Source organism: Vanacampus margaritifer, chromosome 17 (genome assembly GCF_051991255.1).
Source record: "Vanacampus margaritifer isolate UIUO_Vmar chromosome 17, RoL_Vmar_1.0, whole genome shotgun sequence".
Taxonomy (NCBI): Eukaryota; Metazoa; Chordata; class Actinopteri; order Syngnathiformes; family Syngnathidae; genus Vanacampus; species Vanacampus margaritifer.
Window position 1 is genome coordinate 8,589,000 of NC_135448.1, and position 21,535 is coordinate 8,610,534.

The 21,535-nt window shown below is 40.1% G+C and overlaps 3 protein-coding genes across 16 annotated transcripts; 1 reads left to right on the forward strand and 2 right to left on the reverse strand.

The window, feature by feature from the left end:
* Nucleotides 1–253: 253 nt before the first annotated feature.
* On the reverse strand, nucleotides 254–4,537 carry LOC144036902 (histone acetyltransferase KAT2B-like). Its single transcript, XM_077547857.1, has 5 exons — nucleotides 4,492–4,537; nucleotides 4,225–4,432; nucleotides 3,029–3,291; nucleotides 647–739; nucleotides 254–292 (listed from the first exon to the last, which is right to left on the reverse strand). The coding sequence occupies exons 2-3, from the start codon at nucleotides 4,271–4,273 to the stop codon at nucleotides 3,098–3,100; spliced, it is 243 nt and encodes an 80-aa protein (XP_077403983.1). The 5' UTR covers nucleotides 4,274–4,432; nucleotides 4,492–4,537; the 3' UTR covers nucleotides 254–292; nucleotides 647–739; nucleotides 3,029–3,097.
* Nucleotides 4,538–7,404: 2,867 nt separating this feature from the next.
* LOC144037734 (uncharacterized) lies at nucleotides 7,405–15,231 on the forward strand. Of its 7 annotated transcripts, none has more exons than XM_077549478.1 (11): nucleotides 7,405–7,485; nucleotides 7,557–8,031; nucleotides 8,171–8,218; nucleotides 10,605–10,699; nucleotides 11,102–11,194; nucleotides 11,501–11,607; nucleotides 11,685–11,873; nucleotides 12,943–13,037; nucleotides 13,345–13,533; nucleotides 14,645–14,750; nucleotides 14,866–15,231. In XM_077549478.1, the coding sequence occupies exons 2-6, from the start codon at nucleotides 7,972–7,974 to the stop codon at nucleotides 11,523–11,525; spliced, it is 321 nt and encodes a 106-aa protein (XP_077405604.1). In that variant the 5' UTR covers nucleotides 7,405–7,485; nucleotides 7,557–7,971; the 3' UTR covers nucleotides 11,526–11,607; nucleotides 11,685–11,873; nucleotides 12,943–13,037; nucleotides 13,345–13,533; nucleotides 14,645–14,750; nucleotides 14,866–15,231. The 7 variants fall into 7 exon arrangements, with proteins under 7 accessions (XP_077405604.1, XP_077405607.1, XP_077405606.1 ...); XM_077549481.1 differs by having other exon boundaries at nucleotides 12,948–13,037; nucleotides 14,648–14,750; XM_077549480.1 differs by having other exon boundaries at nucleotides 11,501–11,595; nucleotides 14,648–14,750.
* On the reverse strand, nucleotides 12,712–20,654 carry LOC144037732 (histone acetyltransferase KAT2B-like). Of its 8 annotated transcripts, none has more exons than XM_077549470.1 (10): nucleotides 20,138–20,654; nucleotides 20,021–20,068; nucleotides 19,838–19,926; nucleotides 18,677–18,756; nucleotides 18,430–18,548; nucleotides 18,006–18,176; nucleotides 16,096–16,312; nucleotides 15,906–15,964; nucleotides 15,732–15,787; nucleotides 12,712–14,729 (listed from the first exon to the last, which is right to left on the reverse strand). In XM_077549470.1, the coding sequence occupies exons 4-8, from the start codon at nucleotides 18,699–18,701 to the stop codon at nucleotides 15,915–15,917; spliced, it is 582 nt and encodes a 193-aa protein (XP_077405596.1). In that variant the 5' UTR covers nucleotides 18,702–18,756; nucleotides 19,838–19,926; nucleotides 20,021–20,068; nucleotides 20,138–20,654; the 3' UTR covers nucleotides 12,712–14,729; nucleotides 15,732–15,787; nucleotides 15,906–15,914. The 8 variants fall into 8 exon arrangements, with proteins under 8 accessions (XP_077405596.1, XP_077405600.1, XP_077405599.1 ...); XM_077549474.1 differs by having other exon boundaries at nucleotides 18,430–18,545; nucleotides 18,637–18,756; nucleotides 20,032–20,068; nucleotides 20,138–20,335; XM_077549473.1 differs by having other exon boundaries at nucleotides 18,430–18,545; nucleotides 18,631–18,756; nucleotides 20,032–20,068; nucleotides 20,138–20,335.
* Nucleotides 20,655–21,535: the final 881 nt, after the last annotated feature.

Consider the following 21,535-nt stretch of genomic DNA (forward strand, 5'->3'; position numbering starts at 1 on the left):
AAGTGCTTATACATCCCATTCTATGCTACAGCAACATCTAGTGGTCAATTATTACACACTATGACTTTACAAGATGCTTAGAGATGAGTGAATCACATTGATTTGCTCCAGGCTTGCTACAAGCATGCACACCATTATGCGCTTTCATTATTATTTTTTATTTATTTAAAGAATCAATCAAGGAAACAATGGAACTCACAGTTCTATTTTCATTAATTGTGCAGCCCTGGGAGCTGGCTGGGTAAGAAGATTAGTTTGATGCTGGTAGCTTCTTGATCTCGACCCATTTGACCTGCAACACATACCATAGTATCTAAATCAAACACTACACATTAGTAGGTTAAAACCACCAACATCCCCATTTACCTAACTACATGGCAGTCTAGCTAGAGACACGCTAGCATAGGTTACCTGAGCTTACCCTATCTTAGCTAGCTACCTTCATTCCCCGTGTGGCCACGGGTGGAAAAGGCATCGCTGAACGAACTGAAATGGGTTAGCCGCAAGGGGAGGGAGGCCATTGACCTGCTTGCCAGTCAGTCACCGGTGCCTTTCCACCAGTCGTCACACGGGGAATGGAGCCAGGACAAAATGTGGGAAGGAAGGGTTATTTTTGTGTGTGAGTGTGCCTGTGAAATAGTCTTACCCAGTCTCGTGTCTCAGCTAGCTCACCCGTAAGGTAAAACAAAACCCTGGTTAGTTTGGTGATGGTTGCTAGTTCTTGTTGGACCCATTTGCCCTGCAAAGTATATCACATGAATTAAAAATTTACAGCAGTAGTAACACAGATCACAGCAAAAATTTCTTACACTACACATTAGTAGGTTATAACCCCCCCTTACACATTTACTCTACAACTACACGGCAGTCTAGCTAGCCAGGAGGCCGAGCTCCATTCCCCGTGTGGCGATGGGTGGAAAAGACACCGCTGACCAACAGGTCAGCCGCAAAGGAAGGGAGGCGACTGACCTGCTTGGCAGCCGGCCAGCCAGCGGTGCCTTTCCACCCGTCACATGGAATGGAGCCAGGACAAATGTGGGAAATAATTTTTGGGGGGTCGTGTGAACTAGTGTTACCTGCTGTCATGTGAAAGAGGAATAAAATTATTTTGTCCTCTTTGCGTGTTTGAAAACTTGAAGACAGATTTAATGTAAGAAAAATACACCTTTGCAAAAATGATTTAATGTAAGAAAGGTCAGCGATCTCTGGACAAATAACAGCCTCTAATTCATCACTTAAACAGGTGTGATTCAGAGCGTCAAATGTACTCTTCTGCGTGTACAATGGCTTCTTATAGTTAAAAATACCTCCTCCTTTTCATTTATAGACTAAACATATTCTTGGTACTTTTACGTGAGCAGATGGCGTAAACAAGGTCAGGTGTGGGTGTGTTTTTGGGACAAATTCTGTCCAAGGACTAAATGTGTTTTCGCACAAAACGCTGAGAAGGAACTTTTTTAGACTAAATAGTATGTCCCAGTTTAAGGTCAGATTATACGAAGTCAACACCACCTTCTCTGCCCAGGACACAAAACATTTAGACAAGGTCAATATAAAGAATTAAAATGTTAATAATGTGTAACAATGGTTAATATATGAAATGAAGAATTAAAAATGTTATAATATCTATCACATGTCTCAGCAGACTCATTATGCGCAAGTCAAAACAAAACCCAGGTTACTTTGATGCTGGTCGCTAGTTTTTGATCGACCCATTTGCCCTGCAAAATACATCACAAAAACTAATTACAGTAGCAGTAACACAGATCACAGAAACAAAATAAAAAACACTACACATGAGTAGTTTTAAACCTCCTGTCCCTGAAGGAATATTTTGATTACTATATTAAGTGTAATCTTTGCGTGTCCAAATAATTGTATTCAGAATCTGATGAAGAAGTTTTCCTTGCAAGGATTTATTTAGAAGCCTCTAAAGACACAGTCAGGACACCCACATCTGAATGCAATGTGGAGCCCCCAAGTGTGTGACAATTTACAGAACATCGACTCATTTATACTCAAAAGATAAAAGGTTCCTCTTCCCCTCCTAAGTTGATTAAAGGACAGACATGTCGACTCCTAGTGAACAAATGTGTGATGTTATTAGTAAGCAGACGTTTACATACAGACATGTTGATTCCAGGTTGGACAAAGGTGTAATGTTATTAGTAAACAGACATTTACATATAGTTCCCCTTCTTGACTGGGTGAACAAATGCAATCAGGATCTGGCCCCAGACTTTTAGTCTCTAATGACAAAAGACTCTGATAACATCATGCACATTCCTATCTTCAATAGCTTTGAGGGTGAGAGGATAAAATAAAGTTCACAAAATCACCATCCCACTGTATTCTTTTAAATACTCATGATTATATCACATCTATATGCTTTATAAGTAAATCCAAAAACAGTAAAATTATAAATTGAAAATATTGAATGTCTTCATCCCCCATTTACTCCGCAACTAGGCAGCAGTTTAGTTAGCCTCCCGGCTAGCTAGCTGGTTGGCAGGCTAGCTAAGCTAGGTTAGCTTAGCCTAGTAAATTTTGACTGTTTAGAATGGAATTTGCTCTCCATTATTCCATCAATATATTTTGTTATTGAGAAAAAAGCATCTGGTTTCTTCACAACAACACAAAAATGCTTTGGTCTCGTAGAAAATGACTCGTAATTTAAAGTTACTTTTCCAGCAAGACTTTTCATTTTATTCCGTCTATAAAAGCGACTAATACTGCGTCGTTAAAACCAACTGCACAAAGAGGAGCCTCTTACAAAAAAATTGTTTTTTCTTCTTAATACAAAACGGGAAAACTACACAGTATTGCACAAAGGGTAAAGTTGTCAATCTCTATCTGCAGCACAAATATATCGTAAGAGAGAAATAAATTAAGACTGAATTGGATTGGTTAAACAGCAGTCGAGTTGTCGGGAAAGAAAAATGCCATTTTTGATAGTCGCGCGGCTGCCCTACATGAAAGAAAATATGTACATTTTTCATTGGCGTAGAGCAAGGGACGGTGCGCCCACCGTTGCCGCCGTTGCCGCCGTTGCCACCGTTGCCGCCGTTGCCGCCTTTGGATTGGCAGGATGAGGACGCTACTTGTCGATGAGGCCCGCCTCCTTGATCTTGGTGTAGAAGAACTTCTCGAGTAGGTTGGCGCACTTGTAGTACTCACTCTCGGGCGGGTTGTACTCGCGGCAGTTGGTGAAGACGCGCTGCATGTCGGCCATGAAGAGCTTGCGAGTGGCGCAGTAGCGGCTCTTCAGACGCTCGCTCATCATCCTCAGGTCTGACCAGCATCCGAACACGTTTATGGCAAGTCAACAAAACACATGAAATGTTTGACTGTACGGGTATTTCAAAGGCTATAAACGTTTTTAAAAACTAGCATGCCTCCATGTTGTTTTTGCAAAACAATCCGTACTACATGCATGTTACTCCCAAGTTGTTCTTTCAAATGTCCTGTTTTTTAAATGCCTTACTATACTACAAGTATATTGAAAAACATATTACACAAGTTGATGAAAATAGCCCTACACTGCATAATTCCATGTAGAAATGAAAATTACAATACCGCATCGTTTTTAAGTCTTAACCTACTGTAATTATTTTTGGAAATGTCTCTCGATGCGTAGATGCCATTTTTTAAATGCATGCACACATATTTTTAAAAAGCCTTTATCATTTTGTAAAAACAAAACAAAGAACTAAATCATTGCTAAAAGTGAATATTTTTTACATTACTATACATTGTTTTTTAAATACCTGAATACATTTTTTAAACGCCTTACTAGACATAATTTTGTGTAAAAAAAAAAGAAAGTTTTATTTTACATGCCTGACTATACATATTTTTTTCCCCAGTGCATTACTATATAGCATATTTGTAAAATCCTAAATACATGTTTAGAGAAAAACACCGTACTATACATAATTTTAGGGGGAGAAAAACTTTTTTTTAATGCCTACATGTTATTTGTTTGTCTCAGTACATTGTTATAAAGCCTGTTTTTACAGTTAATGCCTATGTGTAAAAATAATAATAATAAAAATAAAAATAAACTATATATTTTTAGATTTTACTATACATTGCCATAAAAAAAAGATTTGTGTGTTTTTTTCTTTAATTTTTTAAAGCCTTACTACACACGGTGTTGTTATTTTAAACGGCTAATTTACCAGATGTGCTTATGTTGCTAGTGTAAATGTGGATTTGACTCACCCATGGGGAGGCGGATAACTTGGTAGTATCCCGGAGCCTCGCTTTTCATGTCAGGTTCAACGAAGGGCCAAGCGTTCTGGTGACCCCGACAGACGAGACCACGCCGAGTCGAGCGCGTGTGCGTGTGAGTAACATGTAAGTCACCTTGACGCGCTGCAGGATGTTCTTGAGCGCGCCGTACAGCTGCTCAGGGTCTTTGATGTCCTTCCTGCAGGAGAGGCAAGGTTATCCCAAGGTCACAAATGGCGACAGAGTGCGCTTACTCACCCTTTGGCCAGCGGCTTCCATCCGGTTTCACCCGCGGACGCACACAAGAGAGGTCAAACCAGGGACGACGGCAAGCGAGGGGGCAAAAGGACGCACGGACGCCGGGGATGCTTTAGATGGGAATCTGCCCGACGCCGTCCTTGAAGCACGAAAGGCCCGGGTAGACTTTGCGGATCTGTACCCGCTTCCTCTCCATCAGCTTCTTGATGATCTGACCACACGTAAATTCTTTGTCATCTCAAATGCGCACGCTGTCATTTGCACATACTACTTTGAAACCATGAGCGTACTTAAAGATCCTAATAGAAAAGCCTAACCCCAGTTTTTATAACACTCAATTGAAACCCTACTTTGAAACAAAGCATATTTTAAATTCCTAATTATAGTTTGACATCCTACCCCATTTAAAAACCCTACTTTCAAACCCTAAGCCTACTTTAAGATCATAACTCTAAGCCCAGTTTAAAACACAAATTTGAAACCCTAAGCCTACCTAAATCCCTAATTGAAAACACTTACCCTAATATAAAAAAAAAACATAAGTGTAGTTTGAAATCCTACTTAAAAACCCTAACTAAAGTTTAAAACCCTACTTTGAAAAAACAAAAAAACAACTATAGCGAGGCGGGGTTTTTTTCATAAAAAAAAAAAGTAGCGACCAGGCGTTTTTTGTCCTGTTTTTTTTTTCATTGAACGATCATGTTTAGCAAGGTGTTTGTTTTCATTTTAAAAAACGAGCATGTATAGAAAGGTGTATTTTTTGATTCCGAGCCACCGTCACGCGGTGAGTGAGCTGACACGGGTTCCACGTGTTGTAGGACTCTTTACAGGTGAATTCATGCGCACGATTAGCTGCGCTGATCTTTGTGCAAGTGTCGGGACACGAGACATGTCTCCATCCAAGCACTTGGTTTGGAAATAGAGAAGATTTCAAATCTGACGTTTATGTGAAGACACTCAACGGTTTTTCAATGCCTTGGTGTATTAGAGGAGATTTGTTTGCATTGTAGAACTTTTTGTCCATTTGAGTTGTATGAAATAATCAGTCACACGGTGAGAAGGATTTCTTCTTTCTTGGTATTGTAGTAAGATGAATACTTACTCTTCCGTGTTCATGATGTTGATTATCAAAACATACAATGAGATCAGTGAATTCAGGCATTACCTAAGGATTTTATTCACAAATTTGTGGACAGTGAGAATATGCAGCCACCCGCGCCATTATTGATTCTCAACTGTGTCGCCCAACCCCCTGCTCGTCCTTCATATTCTTTGTCCTTGCAAAAAACTTTCCCAGTTAGTCACATGGTACCTCCTTCTTTCCTTCCCCCTCGTAGTCACAAGATGGAACACAGGTAATCAGGTAAGGGTTGATGTTGTTTACAGAAGAGACAGAGAGAGAGAGACTGGGGAGCCTTAGTATAAACAAAGGGGTCTAATTAATCTAATCTATCTAATTAATTAAAATAATCTCAGGAGAGCACAAAGAGAAAACCACCCCCTCACATCATTTGAATTCTCACACAAAACTATACTGAGTAAATCAAAGCAATTTTGTCCAATTCTAAATAGTTATAACTAAATCAAAACAGTTATAATTAAATTGAAACAGAAGATTCACTTCAGTATCAAGCAGTCAAATAGCAGCAATGGATTTCTGTCACATTTCCTGAAAGCTGGTTTTCCTTCCTGATCATCCTTAACGGCGGTTCTCAAACTTTTGACACCAAGTAGCATCTAAAGAAATTCAACCAACATTAAAATACAGTCGTGTCGTTGGCCCAAGTGTCCATCAAAACGATACAGAGGTTTGATTTCTTATTGTAAACTCACATTATGCAATTGGAACATTCACACAAGAAAAAAAATAATCAACTCATCCACTCAAACAGACTTTATGCATAGCTTCCTTGTAGTATGCTTATTTAATGTTTTAATATAAGTAGCATTTATTTGTCAATGATTTGTTTCTTTTTCTTTTTGCGTAGCACTAGAGAGCCGCATAGCACTGGTGCTACTAGCTAATTATTACAACTACTGATCGATGCAGTATCCAAATAGAATGTGATTGTAGATTGTTCCAGGACTGCTTTCACAGTTAATTGGTACATTTATCATAATGCGACAATGTTGTTGCTTGCACTTGTCATTTGACCTTGTAAATATTGGACCAATTAAAGGACGATGAATGACAAACATGCAAAATAACGTGCACTTTTTGCCTGCGACCAGCAAATGTGACAAATGTTCATGACATATCACAAGATGCAAACCACTCATAAAGGAAGAAAAAAGTGGAAGGCCAGATTATGTTTGTATTTATTTATTTATTGTAAACAAGTACAGAAATGAGACAGGAACAAAGCTTGTCTGATGGGGACAAGACGAATCTCGACCAAAGTGATGAAAAGGCCAAACGTATGGAACACCAAAATTGAAATAAAGCTCGAATTTTTAATATCATGGAAAGACTAATAACAATTTGATTGTCAATGCTTTCTTTTATTTTAAATGAAAAGAGAACGTTATCATGATGCATGCCTGACCATTTCGCCACCCAGAGTGTTAACGTATGTTGTATTCGTTTTGGATTCCAACAATTTGTCACTGAAAGCATTTCTCATACTGACCAGGAGATGGCGACAGTGTGGAGCCTGAAGACGATCTGGAATGTTGTTCCAGCCTAAATGCCCCAACCGCTAACTACACACATAATGGACATTGTTGGTAACGATCCTGAAAATTTAATTAATTAAAAACAAAACAAAAAAAACAACAACTTTGGTTGTGATTGACTTTGACTTTTGTGGCGGAAAAGGAGAAAAGCAACACTTTTGCAGTCCTGATGACAGGCCAGCGGGCGGCGCTAGTGTGCAAAAAGCGGGAGATAGTGGATGACGTCAGGCCTGCAGTTTATAAAGCGACAGGTGCGCGTTTATTGGATTGTTCACCATTAACGGCAAGATGGCGGCCGCACTCGTGGCCTTCTGTTAGGTTGGTGAGCGAGCGCACGAGTAAATGTGTTTGGCGTTTGTTGTCTATTCTCATGATGGCACTTCTTGCAGGATTTTCACACTCGAGGGACTCAACAGCGGTTGCGGTTTGAGCACCTCACATCAAAATTCGCTTCACTTTGCTTAATTTACCACGCAGTCCTTGCTCTTTGTTTGGGCCTTTTTGTTTTGGTTCGATTTTCATGCTGGCCATCATTCATTGTCTTTTTTTTGGTTATTTTATTTATGTTGCTGTAAATGACACACCTGCTGGTTTTCTACTTGGGAATTGAACTGTGAGGGTTTTTGTTGTTGTTGTTGATAACAAAAATAGTTTGTGTAATAAAGATGGCTGTCTTGGGGGGGAATTCAGCTCGACTGTCCGTGGGACAGAAGTTAAGATGGATTGGATGTGGGGAAATTTGTTTTGATTGTTAGCTTGCTAGCTTGCTTAGCTCATTAAGAGACAGGTGTGCGCGGGTCACGAATGGATTCATCAGCATGTGCGGCAAGATGGCGACCGCACGGGATGAAAGACTGGACAAAAGTAAGTTCCAAAGTAGATAGTAGACACACCAATGAACAAGCTTTTTGACTGATGAGGCGTGTAAAAGTGCACATTAAAATGGATGATGTCTTCCCCCCCCCCCCCCTTTTTTGTTTCTGCTGTGTTGCCTCTTCAAATGGGCGGAGATGACCAGCATGGAGCCGCTGGCGCTGGATGGACCCCACCGGTGAGCCTGCGCTTGACTTAAACCTCCATGTTTGCCCTTGCCCATGTATTAATATTATTATTATAAAATATATATTTTGTGACAAAATGATTAAATCACTCAGCCACATCTGTACTAGGTGAGTATAGTACAGGGGTGGCCAAGTTCGGTCCTCGAGAGCCACTATCCAGCCTGTTTTCCATGTCTTCCTCGTTCAGCGCAGCTGATTCTAATGATCAGCTCATCAGCAAGCTTTGCAGAAGCCTGACAACGATCCTGATCATGAATCAGGTGTGTTAGTGGAGAGAAACATGGAAAACAGGCTGGATAGTGGCTCTCGAGGACCGAACTTGGCCACCCCTGGTATAGTACAACACTCTTTTGGAATAAATATCAGATGTGAAATATAGCTTGACACAAGGTTTTTGCAGCCATCTACAGGTATCTTTGCCCAGAAAGCAAATATTATTTCACATGAATTTATTTTCTTTTTCTTTTTGTAATTTCTTTTTCTGGAGAGCTCAGTATAGTTCGTTCGGTAATTTTACCGATTCAACATGTCATCATCATTATTGCTCTCTCTCTCTCATTTTTATTATTTATTTATTTTTTTTAAATTGTTACTATTCACATGATTTGCCTTGTTTGGCAACTGTCTTCTTCACGTTCCATCAGATTCTCTTTTCTATTTAAGTCTGAAAATGGCCACTTGAGAATCTTCTTGTTTTAATTTACTTTTCTTTTTTAATCTTTTTTCTGGAGAGCTCATTATTGTTTATTCTGTAATTTTACCGATTTGACATGTCATATCATTGCGCTCTTATTTAATTTTTTTTAAATATATATTTTTTTCTTTTTTTTCACATGCTCTGCCTTGTTTGGCAACTGTCTTCTTCAGGTCCCATCAGATTCTCTTTTCTATTTAGGTCTGAAAATGGCCACTTGAGAATCTTCTTCTTTTTCTTTTCTTTTTATAATCATTTTTTCTGGAGAGGTCATTATTGTTCATTCGGTAATTTTACCGATTTGACATGTCATCATCATTGCTCTCTCTCTTATTTTGTTTTTAAATATATATTTTTTTATTTCACATGACTTGCCTTGTTTGGCAAGTGTCTTCTTCACGTCCTATCAGATTCTCTTTTCAATTTAAGTCTGAAGATGGCCACCACTTGAGAATCTTCCCGCACTTTCTGCAACCAAACTATGAGAGATTTGGCATCATGCTTGGAATTGTCTCCCAAGCTTCAGCTTTATCATCACTTGACTGTATCCAATTTACACTCACCATCTCCTAATTGTATTGATGGTACCTTGCACGCGCTGGACATTGCCTGTAACAGCCACAGTGGACGACTCACCTCGCTCGGGTTTGTTGTCTGTAAGGTGCACTTTTCTTTACAGGCCCGTGAGAAGAACATTCCATGACCTTTTGTGGTTTATCCGCGTGAGTTGTGAGTGGACCGGTCTTGTACTTTGAAGTCGGTAGGGGGCGCCTATGATGCTAGCGCGGAAGGCTTGAGCTCACACTGGGCATCTTTTTATCGTCTGGGTTGAAAGTTGAGTAAATCCCTCTGTGAAATTGTATCGCAGTTGCTCAGCTGTCATCCGCGGATTTTCTGGCATCTTTTGCTTGAGATATCAAAGCAATCACCAACGGCATCCTCTCTTTCCAGTGTGCCATTTTCAACGCCTCCAGTTGTCCCTCTCGAAATGTTTATTTGCTCTCTTTTTATGTTCATATCTTTGCCAATGAAGGCAAATGACCTTGACTTGTGTGACCTTGATTTGGACGTCACCATTTTGCAAAGACACCATCGACTGTCTGGAAGGAGAAGGAATACCACATGTCTTTTACATCGGCTTAATTGTTGACCGCCGAGGTTGTGTTGACACATACAGGTGCTTTCATCCCATGAATAAAAATAATTTATAGGCTAAGGGTTGGTGAGGAAATAACAAAAAGGACATTACCTGATCTATCACAAATGTATTTTGTGTAATTTAAGTAGCGTTGGTGTATTTGAGTAGCTATTTGATGTGATTATAAAGAAAGAGTCAAACATGCTGAAATGCTTATTAGCAGAGGGGCTAGAATAATTTAAACCACAGCTGTATATTCATGTATTTACCTGATTAGTATATTTTTGGAAATAACAAATTTTTGAACACAGGAAGCACAACAGAATTTTAATAGTCAATTTCATAATTATTCCAAAAATGTACCACTTTAACAGAAACTCATTCGTTATTTATCAGATTTTAGTTACTTGTGAGTGTAGTGTTTGATATTGTACATTGCCTTATTTGTATTTTTTTTTTAAATAGAATTGTGTAAAATGTGGCGCTCTTAAGTATGCTATCTGTGTAATAAAGTGAGATTTTGTTGATGTGATCTGTGTTGCAGGGCAGATGTGTCGATGAAGTAGCGACCGGCATCCGACTAATCTGGGCTTTGTTTTACGTTGCGGATGAAGAACCCCAGATGAGACATGCGACCAGGTAACACTAGATCACATGACAAAAAAACCCACCTTCCTTTCCTACATTTGTCCTCGCTCCATTCCCTGTGTTGACGGGTGGAAGGGCATCGCCGGCTGGCTGGCAAGCGGGCCAATCGCTTTTTTTTTTTTATTTTTGCGGCTGGCCTGTTTGCCAGCCAGTCGGCGGTGCCTATTCCACCCGTCGCCACATGGGGAATGGAGCTAGCTAAGCTATTTACCTAAGCTAACTAGCCTACCTTTGCTATGCTAACTAGCCTAGCCTTGCTAAGCTAGTTAGCGTGGCCTTGCTAAGCTAGTTAGCCCAGCTAAGCTAGCCTAGTTGCGGAGAGAGAATGTGTAGTGTTTTTTGTTCCTGTGTTACTACAACTACTGTAATTTGTTTCCGTCATCTCTGTTGCAGGGCAAATGGTGGAGATCAAGAAGCTACCCGCACCAGACAAATGAGGATATTTTACATTACGGATGATGAACCCCAGATGAGACACGAGACCAGGTAACACTAGTTCACATGACAAAAACAATCCTTCCTTCCTTACATTCGTCCTGGCTCCATTCCCTGTATTGACGGGTTGAAGGGCATCGCTGGCTGGCTGGTAAACGGGCCAGTCGCCGCTCTCGCACTCTCCTTGCGTCTGGCTTGTTTGCCAGTCAGTCAGCGGTGCCTATTCCACCCGTCGCCACACGGGGAATGGAGCTAGGCTAGCTAGCCTGCCGCCTAGTCACGGAGTAAATGGGGGATGGGAGGTTTTAACCTACAAATGTGTAGTGTTTTATTTTGTTCTTGTGATGTGTGTTGCAGTGCGGATGTGCCGATCAAGAAGTAGCGACCAGCATCAAACTAATCTGGGTTTTGTTTAACGTTATGGACGATGAGCCGGCTGACACATGAGACCAGTTAACACTACAGTTGCGGACTAAATTGGAATGGGTAATAACCTACTAATGTGTAGTGTTTAATTTTGTTCCTGTGATCTGTGTTGCAGGGCAAATGGGTGGAGATGAAGAAGCTACCAGCGTCAAACAAATCTTCCAACCCAGCCGGCCAAGCAGTCTACAGCTCCAAAAAACTATTAAAGTGTTGGGAGCCGAGCAATAGGTGACAAGTGACGGCAGGCAGAATCAAGTGGTCCTTTGGGCACCCGCATGGCGGTAAAATGTTGGCCTCTTGTAAGGTGAGACTCCAGTCATGCAATGGGCAGTTGCTGAGTTTTTATTTTATTTATTAGCTTTCCTCCAATTTTTTTTTTAATGGGTTAGCCCAGAGCTGAGAGTTTGGCCAACTCTGTTTCAGCAGGGTAACAAGATGGCGTCCATGTCATGTGACCAGCAGTTGAGTACTACTTGTCACTTATGAGCATAGAGTACTACGCTGTGATTGGTCAACTGTTGGTCACATGATGTATGGAGGCCATCTTGTTACCCTGCGGAAACAGTTGGCCAAACTCTCCATCAATGGCGCTGCGTTGGCCCAGTCAGTAATTCTGCCCGTTTGTGTCTCATGTGATATATCTGTGAAAGATTCCTTGAGTGAAATTCAATAAAAGTAATGTATATAATTATGACTGTGTTGAGAAGTTTGAATATACAGTAATTGAAGGGCTTTTAGAGCCCAGTCTGTTGGTTAATAAGTTTGTGATATTTGAGTCACTGCGGTGAACCCTTCAATATAACAATACTATATGTAAACACACAGGCAAGGGCAAATATATTCATACCCCCAGCAAATCTTGCTATACAGGTGCTTTCATCCCATGAATAAAATTAATTTATAGACTAAGGGTTGGTGAGGAAATAACAAAAAAGATGTGATGGATCAGGTAATGTCCTTTGAGTAATATAAGTAGCGTTTGTGTATTTGACTAGTTATTTGATGTGACTATAAACAAAAAGTCAAACATACTAAAATACTTAGCAGAGGGTGTAGAATAATTTAAACCACAGCTGTATATTCATGTATTTACTTGATTTGTGTATTTTTGGAACAGTAAAAAAAAATTTTGAACACAGGAAGCTCAGCAGCATTTTAATCAAGTCAATTTCATAATTGTTTTTTAAACAAAGTACCACTTTAACAGAAACTCATTTGTTGTTTTGATCAGATTTTAGTTACTTGAGTGTAGTGTAAGATATTGTACATAGCCCTTTTATTTTTTTAGATAGAATTGTGTAAAATTTGGCACTCTTAAGTATGCTATCTGTAATAAAGGGAGATTTTGTTGATGTGATTGATCTGTGTTGCAGGGCAGATGTGACGATGAACTAGCGACCGGCATCCAACTAATCTGGGCTTTGTCTTGCGTTGCGGATGAAGAACCCCAGATGAGACATGAGACCAGGTAACACTAGTTCACACGACAAAAAAAACAATCCTTCCTTCCTTACATTTGTCCTGGCTCCATTCCCTGTGTTAACGGGTGGAGAGGCATCGCTGGCTGGCTGGTAAACGGGCCAGTCGCGTCGCTCTCCCTTCTTGCGTCTGGCTTGTTTGCCTGTCAGTCAGTGGTGCCTATTCCACCCGTCGCCACACGGGGAATGGAGCTAGGCTAGCTAGACTGCCGCCTAGTCACGGAGTAAATGGGGGATGGGAGGTTTTAACTGACAAATGTGTAGTGTTTAATTTTGTTCCTGTCATCTGTGTTGCAGGGCAAATGGGTGGAGATGAAGAAGCTACCAGCGTCAAACGAATCTTTCAGCCTAACCGGTCAAGCACCCTACAGCTTCAAAAAACAACTAGTAAAGCGTTGAGAGCCAAGCAATAGGTGACAAGTGACGGCAGGCAGAATCAAGTAGTCCTTTGGGCACCCGCATGAAGAAAAGTTGGCCTCTTGTAAGGTGAGACTCCAGTCATGCAATGGGCAGTTGCTGAGTTTTGTAAAATTATTTAGTATTTATTTGTTTTAGCTTTCCTCCCATTTTTTGTTTTTAATGGGTTAGCCCAGAGCTGAGAGTTTGGCCAACTGTTTCAGCAGGGTAACAAGATGGCGTCCATATCATGTGACCAGCAGTTGAGTAGTACTTGTCACTTATGAGCATAGAGTACTACGCTGTGATTGGTCAACTGTTGGTCACATGATGTATGGGGGCCATCTTGTTACCCTGCGGAAACAGTTGGCCAAACTCTCATCAACGGCGCTGCTTTGGCCCAGTCAGTAATTCTGCCTGTTTGTGTCTTGTGATATATCTGTGAATGATTCCTTGAGTAAAATACAATAAAACTAACTAATGTATATAATTGTTACTGTGTTGAAGTTTGAATATACAGTAATTGAACGGCTCTTAGTGCCCAGTCTGTTGGTTAATTAGTTTGTGATATTTGAGTCACTGCGGTGAACCCTTCAATATAACAATACTATATGTAAAAACAAGGGCAAATATATTCATACCCCCAGCAAATCGTGCTAAAAAGTAGGAAAGCTTTTATATAAATTATAACCAAAAGTCCAAAAATGATCATATCCTGCTCCAAAAACAACAGAAGTTATATTTGTTTTAAAAGAACCATGCAAAGTACATAAGACAGGAGCCTCCCTTAAGTAAATTGTAGTGCATACATTGTAGATGGAGAAAAAAAAAAACTTAACTAGGAAATAGCGGAATAAGTTTGTTGCGTCTCTGCCGCCCATGAGGATTTATATAGCGCAAAAAAAAAAAGCCATAGCGGTGCAATCAATGTTTTAAACCACAAAGCTGCCCGGATGTCTGGGTTTGGTCATGTGACTGATCGATCTTCCCGATTTGAGTTAACTGTAAAAGACCAGATTTACATCACCTGAATAGAAACAGTAAACGTGCTTTGTTTAGGAAACGTTTTGCTAATGCTGAAGTCAATGGCATATCCAAAGTGATGGGCTGGTATTTGGCACCCACTTTAATCGTGTCGATGGTGGAAAATAGAGTAAAAATGTTGATGCCTTGTGCTTTTATCTTCTGTCTGATCTGCAAGTAGGTGCCGGTTGACTCCCATCAGCAGTGACCTGCTCACAGTGGCCAACAGTAAATGAAACGCAAAAGCTGGGCTCTTCTCTCACCTGCCAAAGTGGAAAGTGCAGGTAAATTTGTCATCACCTTACAAAAATGATAGCAGGATTGAATGTTTAAATGCAAGCAGAGTAGCTGCATGTGAATGTGTCATTTACTATTCCCCCCCCCCCCCCCCTCCCATAGAAAAGTGGCCTGGTGATTACAGCATCTGCATTTGGGGCACACAAGAATGATGGAAGAGCCACGCAAAGGAGTGGAGAAAGCAGTGTTGACACATTAGTTGTTAGCTTGGAACAAAGTGCTACTTGCCAGCTAAGTGAAAGAAGAAAAATGTCTGTTACATGGATGTTTATTAGTAAAGTTCTTCACTAGATGCTAACATGTTCTATTGAGTTAACATCTAGTGAAGAACTTTACTAATTCACCGACATTTTTCTTCTTTCGCTTAGCTGGCAAGTAGCACTTTGTTCCAAGCTATTTTGTAAGCTGTGAAATCCTTCAACATGTAACAAAGCTCTTGAATAAACATGTGCTGAAAAGCATTTCTACTGTCAACTTGTGAGATGGCAATTATTCACACCAATGTTCATTTGTATTTGGCCTTGGATAAAAACCTCAGTCAAAAGTTAAAATTCTGCATGAAGTATAGGGGATTTAGTACTTGATGAATGTCCAAAGGACATAGCCAATACTTTTTTTTTTTAAATGTAGTACACTAAGGGTGAAGAAATTGTAGCAATCCTGCACAATACAGGCAGCTCAGATATTTACATACTTCTCTCCAGGTGTACATGATTACAACAAAGGCTCTAAACTAAGCATTAATAGCTGGGAAGTATGCAAACTGATGTTGAACTGGGAAATTGACTACAATTTACAGATATAGTTTTCGGTGGAGGTAAAATTCAGTTGACATCACAGCTTAGTCCAGCTTGTGACTTTCGCAGCAATGGCCAGCCGTCATCGGGTTCTTCCACCGTGCGACACACAAAATGTCATCATGGCAGGCAACAACAAACCATCCCCCATTTGCTGTAATGCTCACTTACCTGACACTCGCCATCTTGCTGCGCTGGATGAAACCTTGTGCACATCTGTCTTGTTTCTGGCAGATTGCAAACATTTAGGGGCAGAGTGGAGTATTTACATCAATTCGGGAATAATTTTATGGCAGCATATTACAGCCACATGATTATATACACATGGCATTTGAGAATTCATACCCTTGTCCGTCATTCTTGGTGCCTCCTCCCTTGCCGCTCCACTAATGCCCAGCGGCAGCCTGCAAGTTGTCAAAAGAGGAGGGCCTACATTACGCTGGACCGACGATAAATGGCCACCGAGTGTGGCCGCTCGGCCTGCAGCTATTTACGAATTGCAGAATGCACTTGGGTGTGTGTGTGTGCTCATTACCTGGTCGCGTTGCTCCTGGTGATTCGCAAACTTTTGCTTGCGTGCTCGCCTGCCGGTCGCCATGTCGCCGCACCTGTCTCTGATTGAGCTGCTGGCTGGCAGGCCTTATCCGGCGCCGGTCTGCTGTGCTCGCTGGCGCCACCCGGTGGCCTGCCTTGATATTGGTATATACTAAACGGCTGGCAGTCGGGTGGAAGGTTGTGGGTTGAGACCTTAACTGTATGTGTCAACAATGAAACGTAAAATCAGGTTTTGGTACCTTCTGGAACATCTTGTGGACTTCTCAGGTCACAGCAATGGCGCGTTACACTGGCGTGGGTTTCTGACAAAGTGGGAGGTCATTTTCTACCTGATGTTTAATGACCTCGCGGTGGCAGGAAGGAACTTTCCTTTTGAATACACATTTTCAGAATATTTAGCTCACAATCGAATGTGAGGTGAAAATAAAAAGGGGTGGGTGCTCCAATTTTCTAATAATGTCCTAAATTAGCATTGATGCCAACTTCGTTTTGTGTCCTTGCTAGTCCACAAACTGTGAAATGTTTTCTTTTTTCTTTTACGTCCTAGTTTTCTAATCGTGTCAATAAATGATGATTAAAAGTACATCTTTGTTATTTTTCACTCAAGCTGCTGCGCCTCCCAAGAGTTAATTAGCAAAGCATTCTGTGGAATGAAGCATTTGTTCATCAAAATAAATAAAAGCTTCCTGATTTTACACCTGCGCTAACTCGGCGTTCTAGCTTGGTTCTCATTTTGTGCCTTGAAATTGTTTTTTGTTAAACCATTATCAATTCTACCAAACAGATGCTAAGCTAAATGTAGACAATAAGCCTGATGGTGACGTGTCTGTCAGGTCTTTTCAAATGCTTTACCGTTCTTTAGTTATGTGGGACTAATCTTCACATTATTTGCTGAAAAACTCACCTGTTTGTGTATTGTAGTGCCACAAGATGGCAACAAAGCCCTGGCTAACAGTAAAGTGGTAATTGCGGTCACGGAAGTACAGCTACATAATCCTTTTCACACAGCTTTATTGCAGCTTTATTTTATTTTTGTAACCTATTCTTTTTTCTTGGCTGGCAAACTGACTTTCGCAGATTTTATTCTCTGGCCAAAGCCATGTCTAATCTAAAAGTATTGCTTTGGCGTCATCTGGTTAGTGCCGAGAAATTACGCTCAAATAAAGGAAGCTGTTTCATTTGGAAAGCCAATAAAAAGGTAGTGCTTTACCACCATTTTGTGGCATTTACGAGTTGATAATGATAAAGCATTTTGTGGTCTTAGCTTTTAGCTAGTTTCGCTATGTTTGCGGATTGAGATACATTTTGTGGCAGTAACTTTACTATCGTATTTTACTTTGACAGTATTTCAACTTCTGACACTTCTATTCAGTCAACTGTACATAAAAAACAAACAAAAGTGGATCTCAGTAGAGTTTGACTTTTGACAACCGGAGGGTTTGAAAGCTCCATTTTCCTTATGACTTACTATATAAATGGTTTTTGTAAATACAAAATGACTTGATATATAAATGGTTGTTGTAAATACAAAATACTAAAATGACTTAGTATATAAATGGTTGTTGTAAATACAAAATGACTTACTATATAAATGGTTGTTACAAATACTAAAATAATTTACTATATAAATGGTTGTTAGAAATACAAAATGATGCTAAAATGACTTAGTATATAAATGGTTGTTAGAAATACTAAAATGACTTACTATATAAATGGTTGTTAGAAATACTAAAATTATGCTAAAATGACTTACTATATAAATGGTCATTATAAATACTAAATGATACTGAAATGACAGTCCATAAATGGTCGTTATAAATAAAAAATGATGCTAAAATGACTTACTATATAAATGGTCTTTATACAAAAATAATACATGGAAAAATTAACCAGAAAAAAGACGAGCCGCATGATGTACTTCTTGGGCATGTGTGGCAGCTGGTGCGAGAAGACGTTCTGGAGGCCCACCAGCCACATGAGGATCCTCTTTTTGGGCTTCTGGTTCAACGGGTTGCCGATCATGACTCGGCACTCCTCCAGGCGTGCCGACAGGAGGCTGGTCTGATCCAAACAAACAACAAAATGCATTCAATGCTAGACTGAGTGCAATTTCTGCAGACATGCTTATCAAGTCCATTTTAGGACAAATGATGTTGACATGAAAATATTAAAAGAACACTTGAACCCGGGAGGCGTGAATTTTTGAAGCAGGTGGAAATGTGAAGTACTATGCACGCGTTGTTTCTCGTCCAAAAAGCCCGGAGAATCCTAATCACAGTAACGTTGTTGCTGAATGATTCTTGCTCCTCCTCACCTCCAGGATGGCGGTGGTGGCCATCACCTCGTTGATGAGCTCCATGGGGATGTCGCCCACCACCCTGGGCCTCTTCATCTCCTCTTGGGGGAGTGGCTCCGAGGGCTTGCGCTTCTCTGCTGCCGGAAAAAATAAAGGAAAAAGAATACGTGGCAACACGTCAGCCAAAGGACTTCAAGGGTGCTCAATTTGATCGTGCACCGGGACTTGGCTCGAGAACTGTTGACGGTTTGCTGGCAGGACTGACAGCGCCGCTCGAGAGGTCTGCACATGACGCTGGGCTGATGCTGTAGTATAAAGGCCTGGCCACCGGGTGCGCTCTGACGACTAGGAAAATGAAGTAGAACAAGTACATTCCAACTTGTGGGCTAAATGCTAAGAGCATTCTTTCCAATAGCGTCATCATGAGGTACTGACTTGCTTACATTATGCCAATATGATTGAAAATGACGGAAGTGAACATTGTTTATTCATTATTTTATGATGTGGTAATCATTTAGCTTGAAACTCCTTTTAAAATATGCAATTATGCCACCAGGTGGCCATATTGCAATCTCGCGCGCACGCTCGCTGGCGACCAGGGCCAGTGATTGGCGAGAAGAACAAGTTTGATGGGGACACTTTTGTTTGTTTGATGACAGCCATTGTTTTGATTGATGCTAGTTGGTGACATTTGAGCAACTTGTCAGAGAGCAGCAAGGCAGCAAGTGGCACCGTCATACGTCTTTTGTGTTGGCATTGTGCCAGTTTGGTTGAATGTGAATCTTGTTGGTGTCGAATGTTGCAAAGGTGATTTAGGTTGACAAAATCACATGTAAACTTGACAATTATAGGCTATTAAAATTGGGACTGGCCAATCAATCACATTAACTTGATGAACTAGTTTTGCTATTTAGCTTAGTCGTGACATCAAGGTGCATAGAAATACTATTTATTCATCATAAATTTCTGTGGTTATAAATGCACATTTATATGACCTGTAGTAATATTAATACTAATAAATATTTAAATGACATATGCATTAATAATTATTATTTTATTAGGCACGTGTTGTGAATGTTATGTTCACGTTAGGTAAATTGTATTTAAAATTGGTGTACATTGTCATCTGAACTACAATTATATTTGGATAAATGGCTACTTTTATTGTTGGGTTTCTTAAATTGATTAAAATCCATTACAATTGTAATATGGGACAGTCCTAGAAGGAATGTATTATTGTATTGAATTGTGTGACGTGCGCAAGACAACGGTGCTGCCCGATATATATTTTAATTATTATTAATTTAATTAACCCTTTGTCAATATTTGCCCTCATTAAAATAAAACATTTAATGTATAGGGTACTTTAGATGTTTTGGGTTATATTCTGAAAAGACATTTTTAACGCAATATCTACAAAACTCACCTGGAGGAGCCTTCCAATTTTCTACAGTATCTGTTACTAACAGCTCCCTGACAAGGAATGTCGGTGCAGTGGTGGAGTTCAAGTACAACCTAGAATGGAAGGTAGAGCATTACAAACAAACACACCAAAAAATGAAAATACCACTATAACAAAGAACAAAACGGAAACGGAGTTGTGACGTGCTTTGCTCAAACCTCTCAAACGCCGTCGTGTGCCTCAAGTGCGAAAATCCTGCAACAACAAACAAAGGTGGTGAGAAAAAGGAACAAACCACAAACAAACATTTGCTGGTGTGCTCACTTAGCTGACGGTCGCCATTTCGCCGCACATGTGAACTGCACTTGATGAGTGCCCTTGTGCACACCTGTCTCTAATATAACCTGCAGGGCTGACCACCAAACGTCAATCAAATCCAACCTTCTTCTTCTACTTGTTGAATGGTGCTTTGCACACTAGCGCCACCTGGTGACTAATGATGACTGCCTTGGTGTCCCTCGGAAATTGTTGCTTTTCAAAGTGATTTTCAAAGGTCTTGGATTTCGTATAAAGGGTTTCCCATTTTCATCTTGCTCGGGCGTTAAAGGATAACTACATCAGATCAACTTTTTTAAATTTTCTTTTTTTCTGATAAACTATACAAACTGGTTTCTACAAATGCTGTCTGCAAGAGTCTGACTTCGTGTTGAGTTCTACTTTAAGGTTCTGATGGTTGCGGGTCACCTGACATGCACCGCCCCCAACTCTCCACCGCCACTAGAAATAATGTAATTTGTCTCTAAAAAGTCAAATTCGATTTCATTTTTTGTTATATTCATTATTACTTTTATTTTTTTCTTTCTTTATCAGAGCCGTAGCAACAATTTTCTCCTGTTTTGCAGTTAGCGACTGTGGGCTGGAAACTGATCATTCCAGAAGACTAGATGGTCTTCAGCCTATACGTTGTCGCCATCTTCTGGTCAATATGAGAAATGCTGTCAGAGGTAAGCTACTTCTGGGAATCCTAAACAAATCAAGGAACCGCTTTTCTGTTTGCGCCTCGTGCTAGTTCCTATTTTCGTTTAAAAGAATAAAAAAGAAACCTTGAAAATCTACCTGTTAATTAGACTTTTCCTTACTCGTTCCAGACAACAATCTTTGGAGTTTCTATTTTAAAACGACTATCTAATGAATCGTTTTGGTATTTTTAATATCTGTTTCCAAACGTTATATCCAATAATCAAAGGAGACACTGACCCGCGTGACGTGCCTTCCGTTAAATATATATTACGTTTGATAACATATATAAAAAAATACAAAAAGACTCGTTATTTGATTTCCGTTTTACGATAGAAACACAATAATTGAAATGCAGCTCCATTATATAGTTTGATGGCTGAATGGAACAAGTAAGGAAAAGCCCAAGAACAGTTTGATTTTACGTTTTTATTTCTAAAAAGAAAATAGAATAGCATGAGACATATCCTAAAGTTATTTGTTTTGAATTCCCGGAAGTTGTCACCAACAGAACTTCTCTTACTGGCCACAAGATGGCGGCAGCAGTACGATCCTGCCCTCTCTGATGCCCGGATCCAAGTAATACAGTATTTTTTTATTACTGTCTTATTATATTATGTAAGTGTTACTTATGAATGAATGAATGGTTTATTTTGCTCTCATACATGTTGTGCAGAAAAGACAACACAAACATATCCCTTTCAA